Raw genomic sequence first — 25,379 nt, 5'->3', positions numbered from 1 at the left:
GCATATTTCATCTGACCAATAAAAGAAAAGTGTTTTTAATACAAAAAAAGTCAACCTTCAAATAATTATGTTCAGTTCTGCACTCAATACTTGGTCGGGAATCCTTTTGCAGAAATGACTGCTTCAATGCGGCGTGGCATGGAGGCAATCAGCCTGTGGCACTGCTGAGGTGTTATGGAGGCCCAGGATGCTTCGATAGCGGCCTTAAGCTCATCCAGAGTGTTGGGTCTTGCGTCTCTCAACTTTCTCTTCCCAATATCCCACAGATTCTCTATGGGGTTCAGGTCAGGAGAGTTGGCAGGCCAATTGAGCACAGTAATACCATGGTCAGTAAACCATTTACCAGTGGTTTTGGCACTGTGAGCAGGTGCCAGGTCGTGCTGAAAAATGAAATCTTCATCTCCATAAAGCTTTTCAGCAGATGGAAGCATGAAGTGCTCCAAAATCTCCTGATAGCTAGCTGCATTGACCCTGCCCTTGATAAAACACAGTGGACCAACACCAGCAGCTGACATGGCACCCCAGACCATCACTGACTGTGGGTACTTGACACTGGACTTCAGGCATTTTGGCAGTTCCCTCTCCCCAGTCTTCCTCCAGACTCAGGCACCTTGATTTCCGAATGACATGCAACAGTCCAGTGCTGCTTCTCTGTAGCCCAGGTAAAGCGCTTATGCCGCTGTTTCTGGTTCAAAAGTGGCTTGACCTGGGGAATGCGGCACCTGTAGCCCATTTCCTGCACACACCTGTACACGGTAGCTCTGGATGTTTCCACTCCAGACTCAGTCCACTGCTTCCGCAGGTCCCCCAAGGTCTGGAATCGGTCCTTCTCCACAATTTTCCTCAGGGTCCGGTCACCTCTTCTCGTTGTGCAGCGTTTTCTGCCACACTTTTTCCTTCCCACAGACTTCCCACTGAGGTGCCTTGATACAGCACTCTGGGAACAGCCTATTCGTTCAGAAATTTCTTTCTGTGTCTTACCCTCTTGCTTGAGGGTGTCAATGATGGCCTTCTGGACAGCAGTCAGGTCGGCAGTCTTACCCATGATTGCGGTTTTGAGTAATGAACCAGGCTGGGAGTTTTTAAAAGCCTCAGGAATCTTTTGCAGGTGTTTAGAGTTAATTAGTTGATTCAGATGATTAGGTTAATAGCTCGTTTAGAGAACCTTTTCATGATATGCTAATTTTTTTAGATAGGAAATTTGGGTTTTCATGAGCTGTATGCCAAAATCATCAATATTAAAACAATAAAAGGCTTGAACTACTTCAGTTGGTGTGTAATGAATCTAAAATATATGAAAGTCTAATGTTTATCAGTACATTACAGAAAATAATGAACTTTATCACAATATGCTAATATTTTGAGAAGGACCTGTATATTCATTTTTGTCTTCTAACTGCAATAGGATGTAATTGTACATCCAGTGGATGGTATGGGCACAGAAGGTGTTTCCATTTCCTCAGCACAGAGTGCCAGGTTTAGCATACAGCCCACTAACTATTGCAGTGGCCAGGATTGGAGATATTTACAATCCTGGCCATTTAAACCCTCAGATGCCATAGTCAGTAGTGACCATGGCATTTAAAGAGTTTGAAAGAGGCATCCCCTGTAGGTGCATTGGCACAATGCGATTGCTGCTTTCACTATCCCTGCCTCTTTCTTTGCAACTGTCCCTGCCTTTGTCCCTTTCTCAGCCTCAGATCTGCCCCCACCTCCATCAGCCTTTAAATCAGCCTCTTATCAGACCCCCAACCTCAGATTAGACCCCAATCAGACCCTTTCTAGCTTCAGGTCAGACTCCCCAGGTTCAGATCAGCCCCCATCAGACCCCCTAGCCTCAGATCAGATCCCCATCAGACCCTCCCTCCCTCCATTAGATTGAGACCAGACATTTAAAATAAATAAACTTACCTCTTTAGTCCCGGACGGTGCTGCTTCTTGGCAAATTCACTTACCCTTCCTAGTCTTCCCGCTGCGCTGTACAGTGACCTGATAGTGCACTATGTCCTGACGCTGTGCACGGTCTACGTGCACTACGTCCTGACGCTGTATGTGTCATGACACAGTGCAGGGCTGGGAGAAGGCCAGGGATGGTGAGTATAGACAGTGCAGTTCTCAATTTCCACAATATGTTCTGACAGGGGGCCGGGGGCCACATGAAATGATCGGCCCCTGGGACGGAGGTTCCCCATCCCTGATCTAAGAGGATGGCCCAAATGAAGATATTGTGGGGGGGGGGGGGGGACAGTAAATGTACAGTTTTGAGTTCAACCTCACAGCCTCTTGCTACTTGACCTCTGTATTTATTCCTGCTGTGACTAGTGAGGAAGAGCATGTAGAACTACTCGGACGTGTGGGTCAAGCTGCCATGATTACAGTGTTTGTGTATGAATGCGTGTGTGATATGCTATGACTATTGGAGAAGTAATGGAAGGTGTTGCTATGACTACTGGGGAAGTGAAGAAGCAGTTTGCCGTGACCAAGGGGATCCCCACCCCCTCCACATACATGGTCCTTCAATATGTTGCTTTTCTCTGCACCACACTGGATGATTACAGGTAAAATAAGTTGATATAATGCTGACAATTAGGCAAGAATTTTTGTTTTCCCATTTGGACAACCCTGGCTGGTGGGCACCAGAATGTGGTGTTTAGGTTCCATAATTCTGTAGCTGCCAGGCTGATAGTCTAGCCGGGTTTTGCCAAGCCATTTTTTTTTTCTGTTTTGGTTCATGTAATGATAAAATAAAAATGCTAACGACTACTCACTGCGCCTGTCTGCAAGATGTTCCAGTGTATTAAGCCACATAAACACTACAGTTGTACGGATCTGAAAATATCTTGATGCTGCATTGCCGTTTCCATAGCAACCAGTGAGTTTAGCTTGGGGCCTTCATTGTGTGTATTTTGTATCGCTGAAATACAGCTGAGCGTTACCAAAATAGTTTATTTATCATGGAACACGCTCCGTAGGTTTCTGCCGTGCAAGATCCATATATCATTAGGTACAGTGAATGTAGTCCTTAGGGAAGGATAATATTTGGTATCTGTTAACTACAGCTATTTGTCTACTGCATGCAGTTCCATGAAGTGATATCGTACACGTTTTTTCTCAAAAACGATGTAATCTGTCTGTAGAAACACACTTGCCTGCAGTTCGTCTTCCTCTTCTTCAGCCACTGATCTTCCATGAATTTTTGGGTCAGTGCAGCACGATCTGGGCAATTATTCGTCGGTGTGGTGGTCATGTGACTTCTCTTTTCTTGCGGAAGATGCAGCTCCTTGCCTCTTCTAGAAGCTCTCTTCTACCCCCTCTGTGCTGCTGATGTAGGCTAAACCCCTAAAATACCCAGTGTGGTATACCCAGTCAAGTGACGCAGATAGAGAAGCTTGGAGCTGCTTCTTTATTCACAGCAGCCTTTACACAAAGCACATGCCCACTCTGTGTTGTGATAACGATTAACTGCGCATGCGTCCTCTCATTACACAGGTAGGAACGGGTATATATGGGACATGCTTGACCATGGCAAAGAGAACTACAGCAGGATGGGGGGCACTGAACATATAATTCTGGGCCTTATACATGTGTAGTTTAGGTTCTCTCATGCTTACTAGGACCTCCTTCTCACCTATTGCAAGCAGTCTAAGCGCCAAGGTCTTGCAACATTAGAGCCAAAAGCACTGCATGATGCTTATTTTCTGATCTTTGACAGGAACTTGGCATTTATATTGCGTGCATTGTACAGAAATACCCACACAGTGCTATGCCTTTAACCTGTCACGCACAGTATATAGTGTATACAGCCATGAAACAGCCCTTTTTTGTGCTGTAGAAAACCCGCAGCACGACCATTGTGTTAAACTGCCTTATGATGGGGTCTACGGTTCTGCTTGAAATATCTTAATGGTCTTTTATGTTGCAGCTTTTTGGAAGACGAAACTGAATACATTAACTTGCAAACAATTTTAATAGGCCACGCACGTTTCTTGAATTTGATTACGACATGTTGAAAGATAATGAGGGCAGATATGTAATTACAACCTGCTTATCAAGATTGAATTTTTTATTTTTTTTTTCATTTTAAAGATCTGTTGTAGTCTTAAAGTCCTGTATTTATAAACTTTTTTTTTTAATTTAATTTTTATTTTTTACAGCAGCTTTGCAGCGCCCAGAACGTGAATTGCAGGGATCTTGAAGGTCGCCATTCAACGCCATTACATTTTGCTGCTGGTTATAACAGAGTTTCTGTTGTGGAATATCTGCTACATCATGGTGCTGATGTACATGCCAAAGATAAGGGGTAGGTTTGCCAGGCTTGGTACAATGCAGTGTTTGCTGGTACAGTAGTCTCCATTCCATACTATACTGGCATGGTAACTCTATGCTACATAAGAATATGATTGGATTGTACTTGGTCATCTCTGCAGTACTTGTGGAGTACTAACCTTGGCCAAGTTAGATTTACACTGACTGATTTAATGGAGATAATTATGTCTCTACGGTCTCCTTAAAGGAAGTCTTTCACCTCATTTTTACCATTATAACACTGCCGCATAGAACATTGCAAACGCTTTCCAAGCATATCTGTGTGTACTGTGTGTCTGTATTTTATGTCCAGGGAAAACACTTTTATTCTGCTAAACAACATTTCCCAAGTTCTCAACTGAAAGTTGAAGTAAAAACAGCTTTCACTCCTGACTCTTATATTTCTAATGGCTATATCTTCTGAATTTAGGTCTGAAATGATTCATCGATGTAATTGATGTAAATCAATGAAATCGAGGCAAAAAAATCTTCAATGCAGTTTCCCTGCATCAAGGATTTGTTTAAATCACATGACCACGGAGCGTGAGTGAAGTGAAGCCTCTCACTCACTGCTCCATGGCCTCCCAACTCGGCACCGCGCTGCACTGGCCAGGGCCTTGCATGCACACATCGTCAGCGCGCTAGCTGATGCTGTGTGTGACGTCAGGTCCCTCCCAGTGCATGCTGGGAAGAAGACGCGGTCCGTCTCCTGCGGACTCCATGTCAGCCCACTGCAGGTGCCAGGAAAGGTAAGTATAAAGTAGTGGGGGGGATTTGAATGGGGCACCTGTGATTTGAAGGGGCTGATGGCGCTGGGGGACATGGATGATCATGGTAATGGCATGGAGGGGCTGATGGTGCTGGGGGAGTGGGGGACAGCACGGAACATGGATGGCATAGAAGGGCTGATGGTGCTGGGCATGGATGGGCTGATCTGATGGCACTGGGGGAGTGGGGGACATGGTGGATGGCATGGAGGCTTGGGGAGGGGGCATGTCGGCTATGGAGGCACTGGGGGAGGGTGACACAATGGATGGCAACATGGCATGGAGTGGCAGGTGGCACTGGGGAGTGGGGGACATGGCATGGAGGGACTCATGATGGCACTGGGAGAGTGGGGCACATGGTGGATTGCATGGTGGCTCTGGGGGAGGGGGCATGGTGGCTATGGATGGCATGGAGGCACTGGGGGGAGGGGGACACAATGGATGGCAACATGGCATGGAGGGTCAGATGGCACTGGGGGAGTGGGGGAGATGGCATGGAGGGGCAGATCTGATGGCACTGGGGGATTGGGAAACATGGCAATGAATGGCATGGAGGGGCTTATGGCAGTGGGGGGCATGGAGGGGGTGATCTGATGGCACTGGGAGAGTCGGAAACATGGTAATCGATCAGCATGGAGGGGCTGATGATGGCACTGGGGTGGGGTACAGCTGATGGCACTGGGGGGGGGGGGACTGATTCACTTGGGCTGATCGCACAGGGGGAAAGGAAGGGTGTTGGGGACTAATAGCAGGGGGTCTGAGTTTTTATAAAGGATAACAGTCTATTAATTTTTTTCTTATTAGAGTTCTCGATTAATTGTAAAAATAATTGATAGAATACTAGATTTCTTAATTAATCGTTTACTGCAGCCCTAGTTGGAATGCCAGCTTTCAAACAAGGTCATGTTTCTAGCTTGTACCATACCTAAGATATAAGCAGCTAAAGCTCTCCCCTCTTCAGTCTGGTTTGCTTTGGGCACTTGGGGCAGCAGAGCTGGGCACTTAGGAGCTGTTTTTCAGCAGATTTTTCTTGGACATGGAATACAGACAGTGCACACAGGTATGTCTGGAATGTGTCTGCAATCTTCTGTGGTACAGTGCTCTTAGATATATTGGTGGAAAAGAGGTGACAGACTTCCTTTAAATGTATGTTCCAGTGCAGGTTATTGCAATTACTCTGATACAGAGAGTTATTGCTAGATGGGTGGTGCATGTGAATAACTACGGTACATTTGTGATGTTTTTCATTCCAATATTTTGCAACAGATTGCATTGTTTTCTAAATTTATCAGTTGTTGTTTGTGTAAATCAAGCAATTGAAGTTAAAGGCTTTGGGGGCATTTTTTATTATTGTATTGTACTAATTTTGAGCTAAAAATTGTTGTTGCTAAAAATTAATATAAAATTTTGAACCACTGTCTTTGCACAGCCTTGAGTTTCTTTAGTAGCAGGATCTGAATTTTCATTTTGTTATGTCAGGCAGCTCAGCTGGCTGCTCCTCATCTCTGCTCTCTGACCTTATAGTGAAATAGAAGAAAAGGGAGATGGTGAGCTGATGAGGTTCAACTGACCAAGGGGTGGGGGAAAAGGAAGAAGGGTGGGAAAGTGCCAATCCAAGCTGAGAGGAGGGTGAGATATTACTGTCCTGCTAGTTGAGTAGTGCACAGCCAAGAGAGAAATATGACAAAAGAGTCCCAAAGTCCACTAATGTGTGGCTGGAAGTCTCAAATAGTACATATATGACATTTTATATATATATATATATATATATATATATATATCTATATATATATCTATATATCAATATCAAACAAATAAAGTAGCAGCACACCACTTAATGCACCTAAGTGAACAGGTGAATGTATGAACAGGGTCAAATACATGACACCAATACTTACTGCAAAGCAGTGAAGAAGGTCTTAGCGCATATTATTGATCAAAAATATGTCGGGGCCCACCTGCGATTTGTCTCAGGAGGTGCTGTTTATATATATATATATATATACACAGTACAGACCAAAAGTTTGGACAAACCTTCTCATTCAAAGAGTTTTCTTTATTTTCATGACTTTGAAAATTGTAGAGTCACACTGAAGGCATCAAAACTATGAATTAACACATGTGGAATTATATACATAACAAAAAAGTGTGAAACAACTGAAAATGTCATATTCTAGGTTCTTCAAAGTAGCCACCTTTTGCTTTGATTACTGCTTTGCACACTCTTGGCATTCTCTTGATGAGCTTCAAGACGTAGTCACCTGAAATGGTCTTCCAACAGTCTTGAAGGAGTTCCCAGAGATGCTTAGCACTTGTTGGCCCTTTTGCCTTCACTCTGCGGTCCAGCTCACCCCAAACCATCTCGATTGGGTTCAGGTCCGGTGACTGTGGAGGCCAGGTCATCTGGCGCAGCACCCCATTACTCTCCTTGATGGTCAAATAGTCCTTACACAGCCTGGAGGTGTGTTTGGGGTCATTGTCCTGTTGAAAAATAAATGATGGCCCAACTAAACGCAAACCGGATGGAATAGCATGCCGTTGCAAGATGCTGTGGTAGCCATGCTGGTTCAGTATGCCTTCAATTTTGAATAAATCCCCAACAGTGTCACCAGCAAAGCACCCCCACACCATCACACCTCCTCCTCCATGCTTCACGGTGGGAACCAGGCATGTAGAGTCCATCCGTTCTCCTTTTCTGCATCGCACAAAGACACGGTGGTTGGAACCAAAGATCTCAAATTTGGACTCATCAGACCAAAGCACAGATTTCCACTGGTCTAATGTCCATTCCTTGAGTTCTTTAGCCCAAACAAGTCTCTTCTGCTTGTTGCCTGTCCTTAGCAGTGGTTTCCTAGCAGATATTCTACCATGAAGGCCTGATTCACACAGTCTCCTCTTAACAGTTGTTCTAGAGATGTGTCTGCTGCTAGAACTCTGTGTGGCATTGACCTGGTCTCTAATCTGAGCTGCTGTTAACCTGCGATTTCTGAGGCTGGTGACTCGGATGAACTTATCCTCCGCAGCAGAGGTGATTCTTGGTCTTCCTTTCCTGGTGCGGTCCGCATGTGAGCCAGTTTCTTTTGTGACTGCACTTGGGGAAACTTTCAAAGTTTTCCCAATTTTTCGGACTGACTGACCTTCAATTCTTAAAGTAATGATGGCCACTCGTTTTTCTTTACTTAGCTGCTTTTTCTTGCCATAATACAAATTCTAACAGTCTATTCAGTAGGACTATCAGCTGTGTATTCACCTGACTTCTCCACAACGCAACTGATGGTCCCAACCCCATTTATAAGGCAATAAATCCCACTTATTAAACCTGACAGGGCACACCGGGGAAGTGAAAACCATTTCAGGTGACTACCTCTTGAAGCTCATCAAGAGAATGCCAAGAGTGTGCAAAACAGTAATCAAAGCAAAAGGTGGCTACTTTGAAGAACCTAGAATATGACATATTTTCAGTTGTTTCACACTTTTTTGTTATGTATATTAGGCTACTTTCACACTAGCGTTCGGCTGTCCACTTGTGAGCTCCGTTTGAAGGGGCTCACAAGCGGACCCGAACGCTTCCGTCCGGCCCCAATGCATTCTGAGTGGACGCGGATCCGCTCAGAATGCATCAGTCTGGCGGCGTTCAGCCTCCGCTCCGCTCAGCAGACGGACACCTGAACGCTGCTTGCAGCGTTCGGGTGTCCGCCTGGCCGTGCGGAGGCGTGCGTATCCGTCCAGACTTACAATGTAAGTCAATGGGGACGGATCCGTTTGAAGATGACACACTATGGCTCAATCTTCAAACGGATCCGTCCCCCATTGACTTTCAATGTAAAAGTCTGGACGCATCCGTTCAGTCTAATTTCACACTTAGAAATTTTTTGACAATATAATGCAGACGGATCCGTTCTGAACGGCGCCACCGTCTGCATTAATATGAGCTGATCCGTTCAGAACGGATCCGATCGAACGCTAGTGTGAAAGTAGCCTAATTCCACATGTGTTAATTCATAGTTTTGATGCCTTCAGTGTGAATCTACAGTTTTCATAGTCATGAAAATGATTTGCACAATGTAGATTAAAAATGGATTGATAACCTCCAACAAGGCACTTACTTCACTGGGGGGCCTTCAACAGGATAAGCACATAACACCTGTGACAAGTACCCCCCCGGCCAGGATCGCTTGTAGAATCACAGTGAATGATGGCAGCAGGATCAAATCACCTTTAATTGATATGTGGCTCAACGCGTTTCGGGGATAAAAGTTTCCCCTTCCTCAGGAGCAAGTGTAAATTTCCTTTCCGACAGTCAACTGCTTGCTCAGTGGAGGTGAAGTTCTGCATTTACGTGCAGCAATCGCCTCCACAGTATGAAGACGTGGGATCACTATTACGATGCTTGTCCTCATACAGCTGCACAGTTTCTGGGCAGCCGATCGATGTTTAGACCGCACAATCTTCTGCCCAGAAACGTTAATTTAGGCACCTGCACGAACGATCATTTCACTCCATAAACATGTGTTTCACTAATTCATTGGATGATCAGCTGCACCTTTACACGGGCAGATTGTTGGGAACCAGCATTCGCAGGAATGTTCACGATAATCTGTCCGATTTTATTTATTTATTTTTGAATAAAATGCAAAAAAAAAAAAAAAAAAGTTGCCCCGAAGGTGTACATAGACTTTAAAGGGACAAACGTTCTGTTTTCCTTCTCTGTACAGTGGCTTAGTCCCTCTACACAATGCCTGCTCCTATGGACACTATGAAGTGGCAGAGTTGTTAGTGAGGCATGGGGCCTCGGTAAATGTTGCAGATCTCTGGAAATTTACTCCACTACATGAAGCAGCTGCTAAAGGAAAATATGAGATCTGCAAACTGTTATTAAAGGTAAGATGGCAAAATATATTTTACTTGTGTCTGCATTCACATTTGTTACTTACAGCCTTGCAGCTTTTTTACAGCGCCTTGCCCTAGTGGGCATTGGAAACTCATTACTAAGGCAAAAACAACATTTCTAAAGGTTATTGAAACCATAAATTAATTTTGTTGCTCATTTTATGACGGCGGAAGCTGCATGCCTGGCTCTTTATTTCTGTGGGATTTATAAAGGCCAAAATATATTGCTGTTAAAAGGTTGGCAAAGGGCACATCCCTACAATATCCAAAATACTGTAGAAGTTCATGTCCATTTTACACTCTTACTATGTGAGTATTGTCACAAATAAGTTTCTTTTTAAATGTGTTGAAAAAGAAACTTTTTTTTATTTGCTATATTATCACCATAGAAAACGGATTGCTTTTCTTCAGTGGTAAAGAAATATGTATATAAATGTGCACCATAAAAAGCTACAAAATAAAAGCATTTTGATGCATTTTTGTTCTACCTTTTGGTTCAGTGCTCCATATAAACCAGACTATTGAGTGTTTACAACACGCAAACGCTACCTCCGCTCGATCTATATACTTGGACAAGAACATGCAACACATCCCAACAATGCAGAAGGACTGAATTTTAGCAATATAAGTCTACATGCCGCTGAGAGGCCCCCATAGTCACCCGTGTTTAAAAAAATAATAATACTGCATTGTATAGTTTTTTTCATATTTTATTTTATTTTTTTACTGGACCCGTTCTAGTCAATGGGGAATGTCTTGTCCTATTAGCTTCCATTAGGTGCCTATAAAGGGCCAGCATAATGGAAGTAATTAGCGGTGATGTGGGCCTAAGCCAGAAGTGGATTTGAAAGGAATCAGAAATATAAAGAGAGGATTTATACTTTCTCCTTTTTGGTGGATCCGCTTCTGGCTTTGGCTGAAAATCCTGCAGGCAGATCTGCCTCAAAACCTTGTCCCCAAAAATGGTGTGCCCGTACCCTAAGGCTGTTTTCACATGTGCGTTATAGCTATCTGGCAGCACTCATCATATCCGGTATAGCTGGATAGGGCCAGAGCACCACTAGACCCCGCTGACTATGAAGGGACCTGACAGATATTCGGCCACACAAAAAGCATTGTTTGCACTTGTTTTTGTCCAGCCTAATCCCAACACTCATGCTGGAAACCGGCCGGATCACCTTCGGGGCGCATTATAGTCAGTGGACACCGGCTGTGAACTGCAGTATCCGCTAAATGCTTTAACGCATATATCAATCTAGCCTATGTCTGATTTTTGTCCAGGGTGATTACAATATGTTATTTCTCAGTTTTCTACACTTTTTTATATTCATTTAGATTTGTTATTTATTTATTTTGACCTTTTGAAGCCAGATTATAAATATGTTTGTTTCGCAGCACGGAGCGGATCCAACCAAGAAAAACAGGGATGGCAACACACCCCTGGATTTGGTAAAAGATGGGGACACGGACATTCAAGATTTATTACGAGGAGATGCTGCTCTGCTTGACGCAGCTAAAAAAGGCTGCTTAGCAAGAGTGCAAAAGCTTTGCACACAAGAAAACATTAACTGCAGGGACACCCAAGGGAGAAACTCGACCCCTCTGCATCTAGCAGGTGGGAATGAACACACTGGTAGCCATGTACATTTTATTTGAGCTATAATCTCCTATTGATGACAGGATTATTTCAGTAACAAACGGCATGTATAACCCTGCAGATAATTCACTTGTATTTGACCACTTTACTAATTAAATCACATGCCACTTCAGTGCTTCTGCATTAGAGCCACTTTAAAAGTACACCGTTCACTCTAAAGACCATAGGTAGAAGGTCAATTGGTAAAATTTTTATTTTATTATACTGTATCGCTTAATGCAAATAATGATGACTTACCACTTAAGAAAATTGAACACTGTGCATCATCCTACCCCTCTCCCTCATAGCGCTGGTGCCCTATGGGTATTCACCGGACAGTACTCTAGGACTACTAAATACTATATTTCTGAAATCAGCAGGTCTGTTTCTACACTATGCTGACCTCTGTAAGGGCAGCATAAGGAAGGTGACTGGCTCCCTTTAAAAAAAATGTATCCACATTGATTAGTAAATGACCTGTTGCAAGAGCTGATGAGCCATGTCCTGAGTGAGAAAACATCTGCCATTACTTTCAGCTAAGGAAAGTGGTTATTATTATAGATAGTAGGACAATTAGTACAATCATAGGAATTTTGTAATTTTTCCTATATCAATTAGTATCTTTTTGTAGCGATTGCACAGAATGCACATGAACGTGCCCATGACTGAACCAGTAGGTCCAAGCAAACTGTACAATTCTTTGGAAATAAATGTACCAGGGAATAGGTCTTCAAGAAACCCTTGTTACACTTATACGGCTAGATTAACATACAGTATATAATTTGTGTCTGGTTGGTTGTCTAAAGGGGTTTTCCCACTATATCCTTTGGGTAGGTGATAAGTATCTGATCAATGGGGGGTTTGACCGCTGGGAACCCCACCATTCACAAGAATGTGGTGATAGAGTCCCCAGAGTGGATTGAGCAACAGCTGTGCATTCCTGCTGTCATTCCATACCTTCTCAGTGGGACTGATGGAGATAGCCAAGCACTGTACTCTGCAATCAGAATGGAGATATGGTTATAATTGGAGGGGGAAGGTGCAAATTTATCAGGAGTAGTGTGAACATGAACATCTATTCTGCCAGACTTTGCTTCTGTAAGTTCCTTGGATGTGGTCCTTCACTAAGTGGTGCTTTTTATTTAGGAATATTATATTCAGGCTCTTACACCGGGATTTTACACTGATCTTTGATATCCCCCAAGCATAATTTATGACATAACTTAGACTCATTCTCCGACAATCCATGCACTTGGGCTGGAGCAAACTGGCATAAATTATACTGAATGTACCACGGCTGATAGCCTGCCCACACCCTGCTATTGCCACTCCCCCTTTTCAAAAAGTGGTGAGGGTGGGTATAAATGCCAAAGGCAAAGTGAGTAAAAAAAAAAATGGCCCCCAGTGTCTTTAAGGCTTCGCCTAGCTGTTGCAAAACACAAACATTGGTCATTGCCTGAGTTATTTCACCTGCATGTTCCCCGTCATGTCGGTCAGGGGCCCCCAGCGGGTCCGGTAATGCTGGGTGCTTAGTGGTGTGCGCTATTTCTTCTTGAACTGTGTTCTGCAGCGCACATGTATTTACAGCTGTGTGCTTTGTGCTATAGACTACAGTAAAAGAGGCACTCATTCAGTTATGTACAGCATGCCCTCCAGTCCTCCATCAGTCATTACCACTAGACTTGAAATGTTTTCTCCGTTTCTTTAAAGCATCAGTTTGTTCGGTTTCTGAAGTGCTTTTGTTCACTTTTCTCAGCTGGCTACAACAACCTGGAGGTGGCTGAATATCTCCTAGAGCATGGTGCAGATGTCAACGCACAAGATAAAGGAGGACTTATTCCCTTACACAATGCAGCATCATATGGAGTAAGGATGGAACCATGCTTAGGCTGGTCTGCATGAAATATTGTTTAAAAATGTGTTTTTAACCTATGTATTCCTTTAGCAATCTAGCTCTGGCCAGTCCACCACTGGCGACAGAGCAAAATACAAGCCTTTTTTTTTTTGTAAGGGAATGTATCACTAAAGCCCTATTCACACGTAGTGTATTCGGGACATTTTTCTGGAGTTTACCCTGAAGGGCTTGTATGCGTTAATGCAAACATCCGCAATATCTGTCCAGGACTTTACCCAGACTATATCTCCCCAGAGCCCTAGTACTAACTCCGGATTATGTCCGAGTGAGCGCATGTGTGAAAACAGCAGTAAATGTTCCAGAAAATCACAGTGGGCCATGCCTAAAGTTCCCTTGCCTAAGGACCTGGAACATTTCCTCTGTAGTGAGAACGCACCCAACATGGAACATCTCCAGGGTGATAGCTACATGTGTGAGAGGCCTACTCTGGTAAATCTCTGGATCTGATAATCCGGAACTGTTCAGGAGCTTAGGTGTGAAAACAGCATAAGTATAGATGGGAAAAAAATAATGTTAAAATAAGTGTTCTATGGATCTTCAAGCTCTGTAATCATATTGATCGATGGCTTCCTTAGAAAGACCTCTTTGTTATCCACTTGACAATCTTAACTCAATTGTTTGTACCTGAACTGTCTTGGACAAGCGATTGCTCGTTCCCCAGTAGTAGCGGGATCAGTAATCGCTCGTCCTTTCACATGGATGGATCTAGCAGGCAATTATCTGGAGAGCTGCAATTACATACAACAGTCATCGCTGTATGGAAACAAGCAATTGCCAGAACGATCATCTAGACCCCATACAGTGTCATTGTTTCTGGACGATCTGCATGGAAATGATGATTTTAGATGCCAGCCAAAAGACATGATCACCCAGTGAACGCGCGTTTTCTCTTTCATTGGGTGATCACCGGCACCATTTACACAGGCCATCTATTGCGAACGAGTGTTTCTACAAAGGCTGTTTACAGCTTGTTTTCTAGTACAAAGAAACCTCTTTCCCTAATAAAGTCTATTGTCCCTACACTGTAGGAAAGAATTCATGCTGCAGATTTTAAAATATGCAGATTTGCAACAAATATCAAGTTTTGATATATGAAGCTTGAAACCGGCACAGCGCAGTCTACAAATAACACCTGCAGATTCTGCAGCAGATTTGCTTCTGATCCTGCGGCTTGTGAACATACCCTAAAAGAATAGACTAAATAACAAGGTTACTAATCAGCTGCAAAGCCAACTCTGAGCAGAAATGTCTATGCCGTCATAAATCAGACTCTGGAAAAAATAAAATGACCAGTATGTAATAAAGTGCAGGTGCACACTAGCATGGCGACATGCAAGAGCAAATCAAACTCCAGTAATGAATAACTATGGCATCATTCTCGTAATCCTCCGTTATATTTTATTATGACAGCAGCATTCATGGACTCTGTGACTGAGGTCAATATGGAGGAAGTCTTTTAAATCCTGACAGATCTAGATTACTAAATGTCTTATTTACAGCTCATATTTTCACTCATTGGGCATTTAATGTGTGATTAAATCTGTCATTGAGATGATAGCAGAATGCTAGCCCATTTCTTCAGTATAACTTTGTTTATATTGATCCTTCCTATTTATGGACTCCCTTTAGAAACTGTGCTCTATATATATATATATATATATCTCTATCTATATATTATATAATTTTCTCTTTCTCTGCTTTTTTAGCACGTTGACATTGCAGCATTATTGATAAAGTACAACACTTGCGTGAATGCCACAGATAAATGGGCATTCACCCCCTTACATGAAGCCGCCCAGAAAGGAAGAACGCAGTTGTGTGCTCTCCTTTTAGCACATGGTGCAGATCCCACAATGAAGAACCAGGAAAGCCAAACGCCACTAGATTTAGCTACAGTAAGTGTTTGGATATGTCTGTTTCTGGTGTGCTTTATTTCCTACATGTACTATTATTATTATTTGCCTTTTTTAATTGCACTTTAATCAGAATCCGTAAATATATTTTATAGAGAATCTGTCTCAAATGTGTATTTTAGTAAATACTAAATATTCAGCTTGAAATAAGTGTTGGGCCGTTCCTCTATTATTCCTCCATGGCTTTATGGCTAGATTGACAACTAGGTGGTGTTGTTCCCTTTAGGATGTGTTCCTACGTGGTCTGACCCTGACGGCATTGACTGGACAGTGTGTGTCTGTGAAGGGATACACAAGTTATTTATACATATCCTGGAGCCAAAATGCAGAGTACAGAGAAAGGGTGCTCCAGAGTCATTTCAGGGGAAATACACTTATTTTCTAAACGGATCAGAAGAGCTGACAGCCCTGCTTTAATGTAATTGGTGGCACACACATTAAGCTTGTTTCCCTATCTGCTGTACGCCTGTTATGGGGCAGATTGATGCACAGTGTTGTATGAGCATACATGCAGAGAAGGGTGTAAGTCATGGAGTGAGACTACCCGTCAAACTCCTAAACCACAATGAGCAGGTGAGATACAGATTGTACTGACTCTACTGTACGCCTGTTATGGGGCAGATTGATGCACAGTGTTGTATGAGCATACATGCGATGAAGGTTGTAAGTCATGGAGTGAGACCTCCCGCCAAACTCCTAAACCACAATGAGCAGGTGAGATACAGATTGTACTGACTCTGCTGTACGCCTGTTATGGGGCAGATTGATGCACAGTGTTGTATGAGCATACATGCAGAGAAGGGTGTAAGTCATGGAGTGAGACTACCCGTCAAACTCCTAAACCACAATGAGCAGGTGAGATACAGATTGTACTGACTCTGCTGTACGCCTGTTATTGGGCAGATTGATGCACAGTGTTGTATGAGCATACATGCAGAGAAGGTTGTAAGTCATGGAGTGAGACCACCCGTCAAACTCCTAAACCACAATGAGCAGGTGAGATACAGATTGTACTGACTCTACTGTACGCCTGTTATGGGGCAGATTTGATGCACAGTGTTGTATGAGCATACATGCAGAGAAGGTTGTAAGTCATGGAGTGAGACCACCCGCCAAACTCCTAAACCACAATGAGCAGGTGAGATACAAATTGTACTGACTCTACTGTACGCCTGTTATGGGGCAGATTGATGCACAGTGTTGTATGAGCATACATGCGATGAAGGTTATAAGTCATGGAGTGAGACCTCCCGCCAAACTCCTAAACCACAATGAGCAGGTGAGATACAGATTGTACTGACTCTGCTGTACGCCTGTTATGGGGCAGATTGATGCACAGTGTTGTATGAGCATACATGCAGAGAAGGGTGTAAGTCATGGAGTGAGACTACCCGTCAAACTCCTAAACCACAATGAGCAGGTGAGATACAGATTGTACTGACTCTGCTGTACGCCTGTTATGGGGCAGATTGATGCACAGTGTTGTATGAGCATACATGCAGAGAAGGTTGTAAGTCATGGAGTGAGACCACCCGCCAAACTCCTAAACCACAATGAGCAGGTGAGATACAGATTGTACTGACTCTACTGTACGCCTGTTATGGGGCAGATTGATGCACAGTGTTGTATGAGCATACATGCAGAGAAGGTTGTAAGTCATGGAGTGAGACCACCCGCCAAACTCCTAAACCACAATGAGCAGGTGAGATACAGATTGTACTGACTCTACTGTACGCCTGTTATGGGGCAGATTGATGCACAGTGGTGTTTGAGCATACATGCAGAGAAGGTTGTAAGTCATGGAGTGAGACCTCCCGCCAAACTCCTAAACCACAATGAGCAGGTGAGATACAGATTGTACTGACTCTACTGTACGCCTGTTATGGGGCAGATTGATGCACAGTGTTGTATGAGCATACATGCAGAGAAGGTTGTAAGTCATGGAGTGAGACCACCCGCCAAACTCCTAAACCACAATGAGCAGGTGAGATACAGATTGTACTGACTCTACTGTACGCCTGTTATGGGGCAGATTGATGCACAGTGTTGTATGAGCATACATGCAGAGAAGGTTGTAAGTCATGGAGTGAGACCACCCGCCAAACTCCTAAACCACAATGAGCAGGTGAGATACAGATTGTACTGACTCTACTGTACGCCTGTTATGGGGCAGATTGATGCACAGTGTTGTATGAGCATACATGCAGAGAAGGTTGTAAGTCATGGAGTGAGACCTCCCGCCAAACTCCTAAACCACAATGAGCAGGTGAGATACAAATTGTACTGACTCTGCTGTGCTTTGCTTTATCTGTAACATGGTGGTACATGTAGCTTAGTATTATCTTATGCTTTAGTAAGTAATTTTCTATTTTTGTTCCTTTTTTAAATCATTTTCTGGGCGCTGAACCCGAAGGTAAATTAACTCTAGTGTTTTGCTTTTCATTTAGGCAGATGATATTCGAGCTCTGCTAATAGATGCAATGCCTCCTGAGGCTTTACCTAGCTGCTTCAAACCTCAAGCAACAGTAGTCAGTGCCTCCATTATATCACCAGCGTCTACCCCCTCGTGTCTGTCTGCTGCCAGCAGCATTGATAATCTAACTGGTCCCTTGGCCGATCTGGCTGCAGGAAGTTCTTCAAATGCTGGCGATGGAGCTGCAGGGACGGAAAGGAAAGAAGGAGAAGGTAAATCTACAAATTATGAATAAAAAAAATGTGTTTTTCAGAAAATCTGAGTGCCAGATTATAAGCTGCTTTTGAGTCCAGGAATACAACAATAGCAACCTTATTAAATAAGCTAAGAAATAAAGAATCCATTGACCAGTATCTGTCTAGATGATTGGAAGAGAAATCTGATCTATAGATTATCAGTGCAGTTATTGGCTGTTCACTTAGTTACCTTTTGTGTTTACAGCTCTATATTATTTTCTTTGCAGTTTTTCATTTCTTCTTTGCAATACAGATCATAAGCAATTGTATTGTGTAAGCTATTTAGAGCCTTTGAGCGTATCTGAAAGTCCTCTGCACAAAATATATCCTGTCTTCTTTTTCCCTTGCAGTTGCAGGTCTTGACATGAACATCAATCAGTTTCTGAAAAGCCTGGGTCTAGAGCACCTTCGGGATATCTTTGAAACGGAACAGGTAGGATGCAAGCCAAATGTGTTATCTCTGCTGATGCTCAGCATCTCTCCTTTCAAAGGCAGTATGGTAGACTCCTTCACCTGGAGGAGGAGGATGTGCTGCTTTAAAGGCAATTGAAGGATAATTGCAATAGGATGATGTGAAGCATCCTCATATATGTACTATAAACAGGCTGTCCTCTAATAGTTCTGTCCACAGCTCCCAAGTGGTTTTCATTTTATTCAAGTTTCTGCCAAGTTATGATCTAATAGGAAAAATTCTTATGCACCTTAGCGCATGTTGAAAAATCAATTTTTTTTTTTTTTTTCTTTTTTTTTTTTTCTTTCTTCCCTCAAATTTCCATGACCAAACATCTTACCAAGAGCTCAAATGCAAAAGATCAGAGAGATATGGGTATTGTTTGGGTGATTAGATAACATTGGTAATAATTCGCCACGGTAGGAAATCCCTTGATTTACTGTTGGATCGGACATTTCTAAGTAGGTCACTTATGAAGGGTCCGGACACTGCTCCTCCTGGATTGCTTGGAGAAGGGATCCATATTGTGGGGATCCGTTGTTTTGAGGCATAAAGCCTAATTGTGTATCCCATCATTGCTCTGTACTGTCCTGCCATGGTTGTTCTGCTAAATTATTTTATTTAGTTGTTTTTTTTTAAGTTTTTTATGCTCTTTATGATCATGATATGCAGTACACCTGCTGCACATATACTGTGTGAGTATGTATATATACATAGATACCAGAGAAGAAGAGGATGTATGAGCAGCAGCACAAACTGGGAAGTCCAAATGCTTTGCACCTTTAGGATATATCTTTATTGCCGTAACTTTAATAAAGATATTTCCAAAGCATACAACGCATCTGGACTTTCCTGGTTGCACCGCTGATGATCCCGCATACTCTTCTTCTCTGGTTTCCTAGCCTGCCAGCATCAGCATCGGGTGTTGTGCTCCCAGCGCAAACCTTCCAGCTGATGGCCTCTAACTTAAGAGCTTAACAGCTGGTCTAACAGTCCCACTGATGAAGTGCTGCTCTCCTGTTTTCTTTTCGATAGATACATACATATCTTTAATAAAGACTAATTTTGCTGTACTTTATTTTTTATTTTTTATTCTGGCCACGCCCACAGGTGACATCTTCAAAGGTCCTTAAGCTGCAGTCCAGAGCTTTCATCTCCTTTCACTACAGCTTAGATACCTTCAGCCTCCTCTCCTTTCTGCACTGATCACACAGGTGTCAGGCAGGAAGAGAGAAGTCTGCAGACCCACACCTCTCACTGATCCAAGTGCTGTATGAGTACTCTGCTGGATCGGTAAGGAAGTAGTTGGGGGCGTCCGGCACCACTGGACCACCCTGACAATGGACTATAAAATGCAGTGTGTGTATGTATATGTGTGTGTGTATATATGTGTGTGTATGTGTGTGTATGTATGTATGTATATATATATATATATATATATATATATATATATATATAATAATGTGTGTGTGATATATATATTTTTTCTTTTTTATTACATTACAGACCAAAAGTTTGGATACACCTTCTCATTCAAAGAGTTTTCTTTATTTTCAGGACTATGAAAATTGTAGATTCACACTGAAGGCATCAAAACTATGAATTAACACATGTGGAATTATATACATAACAAAAAAGTGTGAAACAACTGAAAATATGTCATATTCTAGGTTCTTCAAAGTAGCCACCTTTTGCTTTGATTACTGCTTTGCACACTCTTGGCATTCTCTTGATGAGCTTCAAGAGGTAGTCACCTGAAATGGTCTTCACTTCACAGGTGTGCCCTGTCAAAAGTGGGATTTCTTGCCTTTATAAATGGGGTTGGGACCATCAGTTGCGTTGTGGAGAAGTCAGGTGGATACACAGCTGATAGTCCTACTGAATAGACTGTTAGAATTTGTATTATGGCAAGAAAAAAGCAGCTAATTAAACGAGTGGCCATCATTACTTTGAGAAATGAAGGTCAGTCAGTCCGAAAAATTGGGAAAACTTTGAAAGTGTCCCCAAGTGCACTCATAAAAACCATCAAGCGCTACAGAAACTGGCTCACATGCGGACCGCCCAAAGAAAAGGAAGACCAAGAGCCACCTCTGCTGCGGAGGATAAGTTCATCCGAGTCACCAGCCTCAGAAATCGCAGGTTAACAGCAGCTCAGATTAGAGACCAGGTCAATGCCACACAGAGTTCTAGCAGCAGATACATCTCTAGAGCAACTGTTAAGAGGAGACTGTGAATCAGGCCTTCATGGTAGAATATCTGCTAGGAAACCACTGCTAAGGACAGGCAACAAGCACAAGAGACTTGTTTGGGCTAAGGAACACAAGGAATGGACATTAGACCAGTGGAAATCTGTGCTTTGGTCTGATGAGTCCAAATTTGAGATCTTTTATTCCAACCACCGTGTCTTTGTGCGACGCAGAAAAGGTGAATGGATGGACTCTACGTGCCTGGTTCCCACCGTGAAGCATGGAGGAGGAGGTGTGGGGGTGCTTTGCTGGTGACACTGTTGGGGATTTATTCAAAATTGAAGGCATACTGAACCAGCATGGCTACCACAGCATCTTGCAGCGGCATGCTATTCCATCCAGTTTGCGTTTAGTTGGACCATCATTTATTTTTCAACAGGACAATGACCCCAAACACATCTCCAGGCTGTGTAAGGGCTATTTGACCATAAAGGAGAGTGATGGGGTACTGCGCCAGATGACTTGGCCTCCACAGTCACCGGACCTGAACCCAATCGAGATGGTTTGGGGTGATCTGGACCGCAGAGTGAAGGCAAAAGGGCCAACAAGTGCTAAGCATCTCTGGGAACTCCTTCAAGACTGTTGGAAGACCATTTCAGGTGACTACCTCTTGAAGCTCATCAAGAGAATGCCAAGTGTGTGCAAAGCAGTACTCAAAGCAAAAGGTGGCTACTTTGAAGAATCTAGAATATGACACTTTTTTGTTATGTATATAATTCCACATGTGTTAATTCATAGTTTTGATGCCTTCAGTGTGAATGTACAATTTTCATAGTCATGAAAATAAAGAAAACTCTTTGAATGAGAAGGTGTGTCCAAACTTTTGATCTGTACTGTGTGTGTGTGTATATGTGTGTGTATATATATATATAATATATATATATATAGTGTGTTTGTATATATATATGTGTGTGTGTGTGTGTGTGTGTGTGTATATATATATATATATATATATATATATATATTTATATTTATAATGTGTGTGTATATATAGTGTGTGTGTAGATAGAGATATAGATATATATATATCTATATCTCTATGTGTGTGTGTGTGTGTATATTATATATTATAACGCTACAGCTCAATTTCATTTTCCTTTCCTATCTGTTGACTGCATGCTGAAAAAACTGAATTAATTTAGTTCCAGAACAGTTGAGGCAAAACTCCACATGTTCCTGAATATCAATGAGGTTTGATGCTTCCAGCAGGCATATGTCCTACAACACTGGGCTTGTTCCAAAAAGATAATTTGAATTGAAACGGTTGTGATGCATGCAGGCTCGAATTGTTCCACAGGGGTATAGGTGAATCCCCCAGTCGGCCCCTAGTCTACTACCCTCTTCACCAGTGGCACATAACACAGTAGAGTGATGTACTACATATAGATATGCAGCATACAACATCTCCAACAGTCTATGTTCATATAACAAAATGGATAGATTATTTAAGAAACTATCCAGTTTATTATCATAGATACATCAGGTGGCTGAGATGGCTTCTATGTACAGAGACAGGCCAACCAGTATCCTCTGTGTTAGCAGGTCATATTTGAATGTTTGGGCCCTCAAAATAAATTGGATGCATGTGAAGACTTCATAGTACGTTTCAAGGGGACCTATTTGTTTAGAAATAAAGGAAAACGTAAAAGATATAAACATTTTTTGTGTCTTTCGCGAGTTGATATGCAGAATAAGTGTTCCGTGTGTAAATTAACTCTTAACAGTGTCCTTAGATTTAGCATAGCTGTATTTAGCCATCTGATGTCTGCCCACACCTTAATGTACAACTTATGGGAATAGGCATTTGACCAGCACAGAACTCCTTGTAAAATATGACTAATAGCTTTATCAATAAAAGAAGCTGCTTTTTCATACATAAGTACTGTGCAGGACGCGGACGGTGTAAATCTTGTATATTTTTACTGTACAGTACTTCAGATGATACTGTTGTGTTGTGATCAGTGTGTCTTGTCTGTCCCCCATCTGTCAGCAAATTTGTACCTATGAAACTGGCCGACCCACACCTATCGGACATTAGGGGCATATCCTAGTGATATGCCCCCAACGTCTAAGGTGAGACAACCCCCTTTAAGCTCATTTTAGCAGCATTATTGAGGAATATATAGAATCAATTTGTGGACCAAATGACTTCTAATCTGTGGGTAGGTCATCAATATAGGAGAGCCAGCAGAACCCCTTTAAGGCAGATGAGCATTACGATTGTTGAGAAGGAATTGTAAATCGCCTGCTCGTCAGTGACTGAGACCACTGCGCTTTCATAAGGCAATCTCCTCCACAGTATGGGGAGAAGCAATCGCTAATGCCAGCTCTTGTCTTCCCAAATTTCCTGCAGCCACCACTAGGGGGCGCTTGGTTTAGAAATATTTTACAGCTGCCATTGCATTCAGTGGTAACTGTCTACCTTCCTATACCATGAGCTCCCCCTAGTGGTGACTGCAGGCATTCAGTTTTATAATATATGTAGAGCTATATGAGAGATTGATAGTGTTTTCATGTCATTTGTCTGGAGAAATAGGGTGTTCGGTGAATGCATTATTAATGAAGCACAGGTTCCACTTTTTCTCTCGAGTTGGGTAAAGTGGGTGATGCAGAGCACAGTTGTGTTTGTTATTAATAATTTCTTCCACTTAGAAATCTCTCTGGCGGAGATTTATCAAACTGCTGTAAAGTAGAACTGGCTTAGTTGCCCATAGCAACCAATCAGATTCCACCTTTAATTTTTCACAGCTCCTTTGGAAAATGAAAGGTGGAATCTGATTGGTTACTATGGGCAACTAAGCCAGTTCAACTTTTGCTATGGGGCCCTATGAGATCGGTGTACATCCCTGCCGTTTCATCCATAGGTTTAATGTAATAAAAGGAAATTGTGCTCAGCTTTATGTGTTGCCGTCCTTCGCTGTGAGAGAAAATGATCTGAATGAGAATGGCTGAGGCTTGTCTAGACAGATGCTATGCGCTGTCGTTTTAGAGTAAGCATTTCGCTCTTGATATATATGAACTTTGCAGGCATAATCTTGGCAGCTTCCTAAGTGATGGTGCCAGGATTTGGCCACTCAACCATGCCCTTGAAAACTTATGAAATCTGTGTTGTTGGGCCAATTGCTTGCAAGATGCGTAGGTCAGCTTTTCCGTGACTAATACTGAATGTTTGGTTAACCCTTTATCACCCATATTTCAATGAGGCAAGTAACCCCTTGTAGTGTTCATTCAAAGTGCAGTATCTATGAGTGTTTAATGTGTATACCTAATAGAGGGTTTCCCAGTATTAGAAGGAGCATTACAAAGAGCAAGAAATAATTTATAGAAGAAAAGGAACAGAATTTGACTGGTGTCACCCTGGTCATGTCTAAGGGATTTTAAATAGATACCAAATTTTAGGTGTAGAATTTATTTTCTGCAGATGGCGTTTTGTATATTCCATTGTTATGGTGGTGTTTTTGGTAAAAGTAAGTTAGACCAGCACCCGCAAACAATATGAAATCGTACAGGCACACCCTACCATAGCTGACATGCAGAAACAAGCAGGCAATACATGGGCCATCATATATGTAGACACAGAAAACACGGATTATTACATCACTGCTATACTTACTGTACATTGAAATTTGAGACACAAATTCTTATCACAGATGTGTGGAACCGTCTACCAATGACAAGGTAACCTTCTGATTTTGCTTTTTAATTATCCCTAGAATTAAAAAATGTCTGGAATAATGTCTGACCTATATCTATGCAAAAATTACTGCTTTCCAGTGTAGCGTTCACCCTTTTTAGCTTCTTTACTCTTCCTTCTGCCGCTCTGTTCTCTACTTTCTATGTGGGCAGCAGCTCATCACAGATCTTTTTTGACCCCCTTCTTCCACTGCTTAGAAAATAGTTTAGGTAACCTTGTTAAGGGTTAGGGTAGTATAGTGAAACCCTTACCAGCCTTTTTGTTCTGCATAAAATTACCCTTTTTTAGGTGCTTCAGGATTATGTCACTTGCCTATTGTGAGTAGTGGAGTCTGTGTTATCGACGTTGTAATCCTATCATCATAATTGGATAACTGCAGAAAAATGGTCAGTACAGAAAAGGAAGTCCTGATATAGTATTAAATGATACTTTTCACGGGACGATATTACAGCAGATAGTGAGGAAGGAAACGTTCCTTCCAGACAATCTGCTGATCACTAGCGGAGGAAACCACTGCATGTACATGCAGCAATGTCCTCCAGAGCTTGGGGAGGAGCGATCGCTAATACCATCACTCCTCACCATAAGGACTCATTGTTTGCCGATCTGCTGCCAGTAAATGATCATTTTTGGTTAAACACAAACTATCGGATTACCCGATGACCGGACGTTAGTGATGATCTGTGCGAGTCTTGGCCCGTGTAAAGAGCTCTTAAGTTTAGTGACAAAAATTGCAGAATTTCTGGAATCTTTTAAAGTATAGATATTGACATGGAAAAAAAGTAATAAAACATAATAACATGATTTAAACAATAGGTAATCTGCTGATTACACATTCCCTTTAAAGCTCTGC

The 25,379-nt window shown here is 42.4% G+C and overlaps 1 protein-coding gene across 2 annotated transcripts in view; it reads left to right on the top strand.

The window, feature by feature from the left end:
* The window catches only part of LOC122945970 (poly [ADP-ribose] polymerase tankyrase-1), a 261,810-nt gene that overhangs the window by 176,741 nt on the left and 59,690 nt on the right, over positions 1-25,379 (top strand). Inside the window, exons 14-20 of one of the 2 annotated variants that reach the window (XM_044305216.1) lie at positions 4,155-4,300; positions 9,788-9,953; positions 11,358-11,577; positions 13,355-13,464; positions 15,220-15,408; positions 17,874-18,111; positions 18,486-18,568. In XM_044305216.1, the coding sequence (XP_044161151.1) occupies positions 4,155-4,300; positions 9,788-9,953; positions 11,358-11,577; positions 13,355-13,464; positions 15,220-15,408; positions 17,874-18,111; positions 18,486-18,568 (1,152 nt within the window). The remainder of the gene's footprint in view (positions 1-4,154; positions 4,301-9,787; positions 9,954-11,357; positions 11,578-13,354; positions 13,465-15,219; positions 15,409-17,873; positions 18,112-18,485; positions 18,569-25,379) is intronic. The other variant, XM_044305225.1, reaches the window with a different exon arrangement.

The sequence above is a fragment of the Bufo gargarizans genome, chromosome 1 (genome assembly GCF_014858855.1).
Source record: "Bufo gargarizans isolate SCDJY-AF-19 chromosome 1, ASM1485885v1, whole genome shotgun sequence".
In the NCBI taxonomy this organism is placed as follows: domain Eukaryota; kingdom Metazoa; phylum Chordata; class Amphibia; order Anura; family Bufonidae; genus Bufo; species Bufo gargarizans.
The sequence above is the reverse complement of the archived record's forward strand: the minus strand, read 5'-3'. Positions and strand labels throughout refer to the sequence as shown.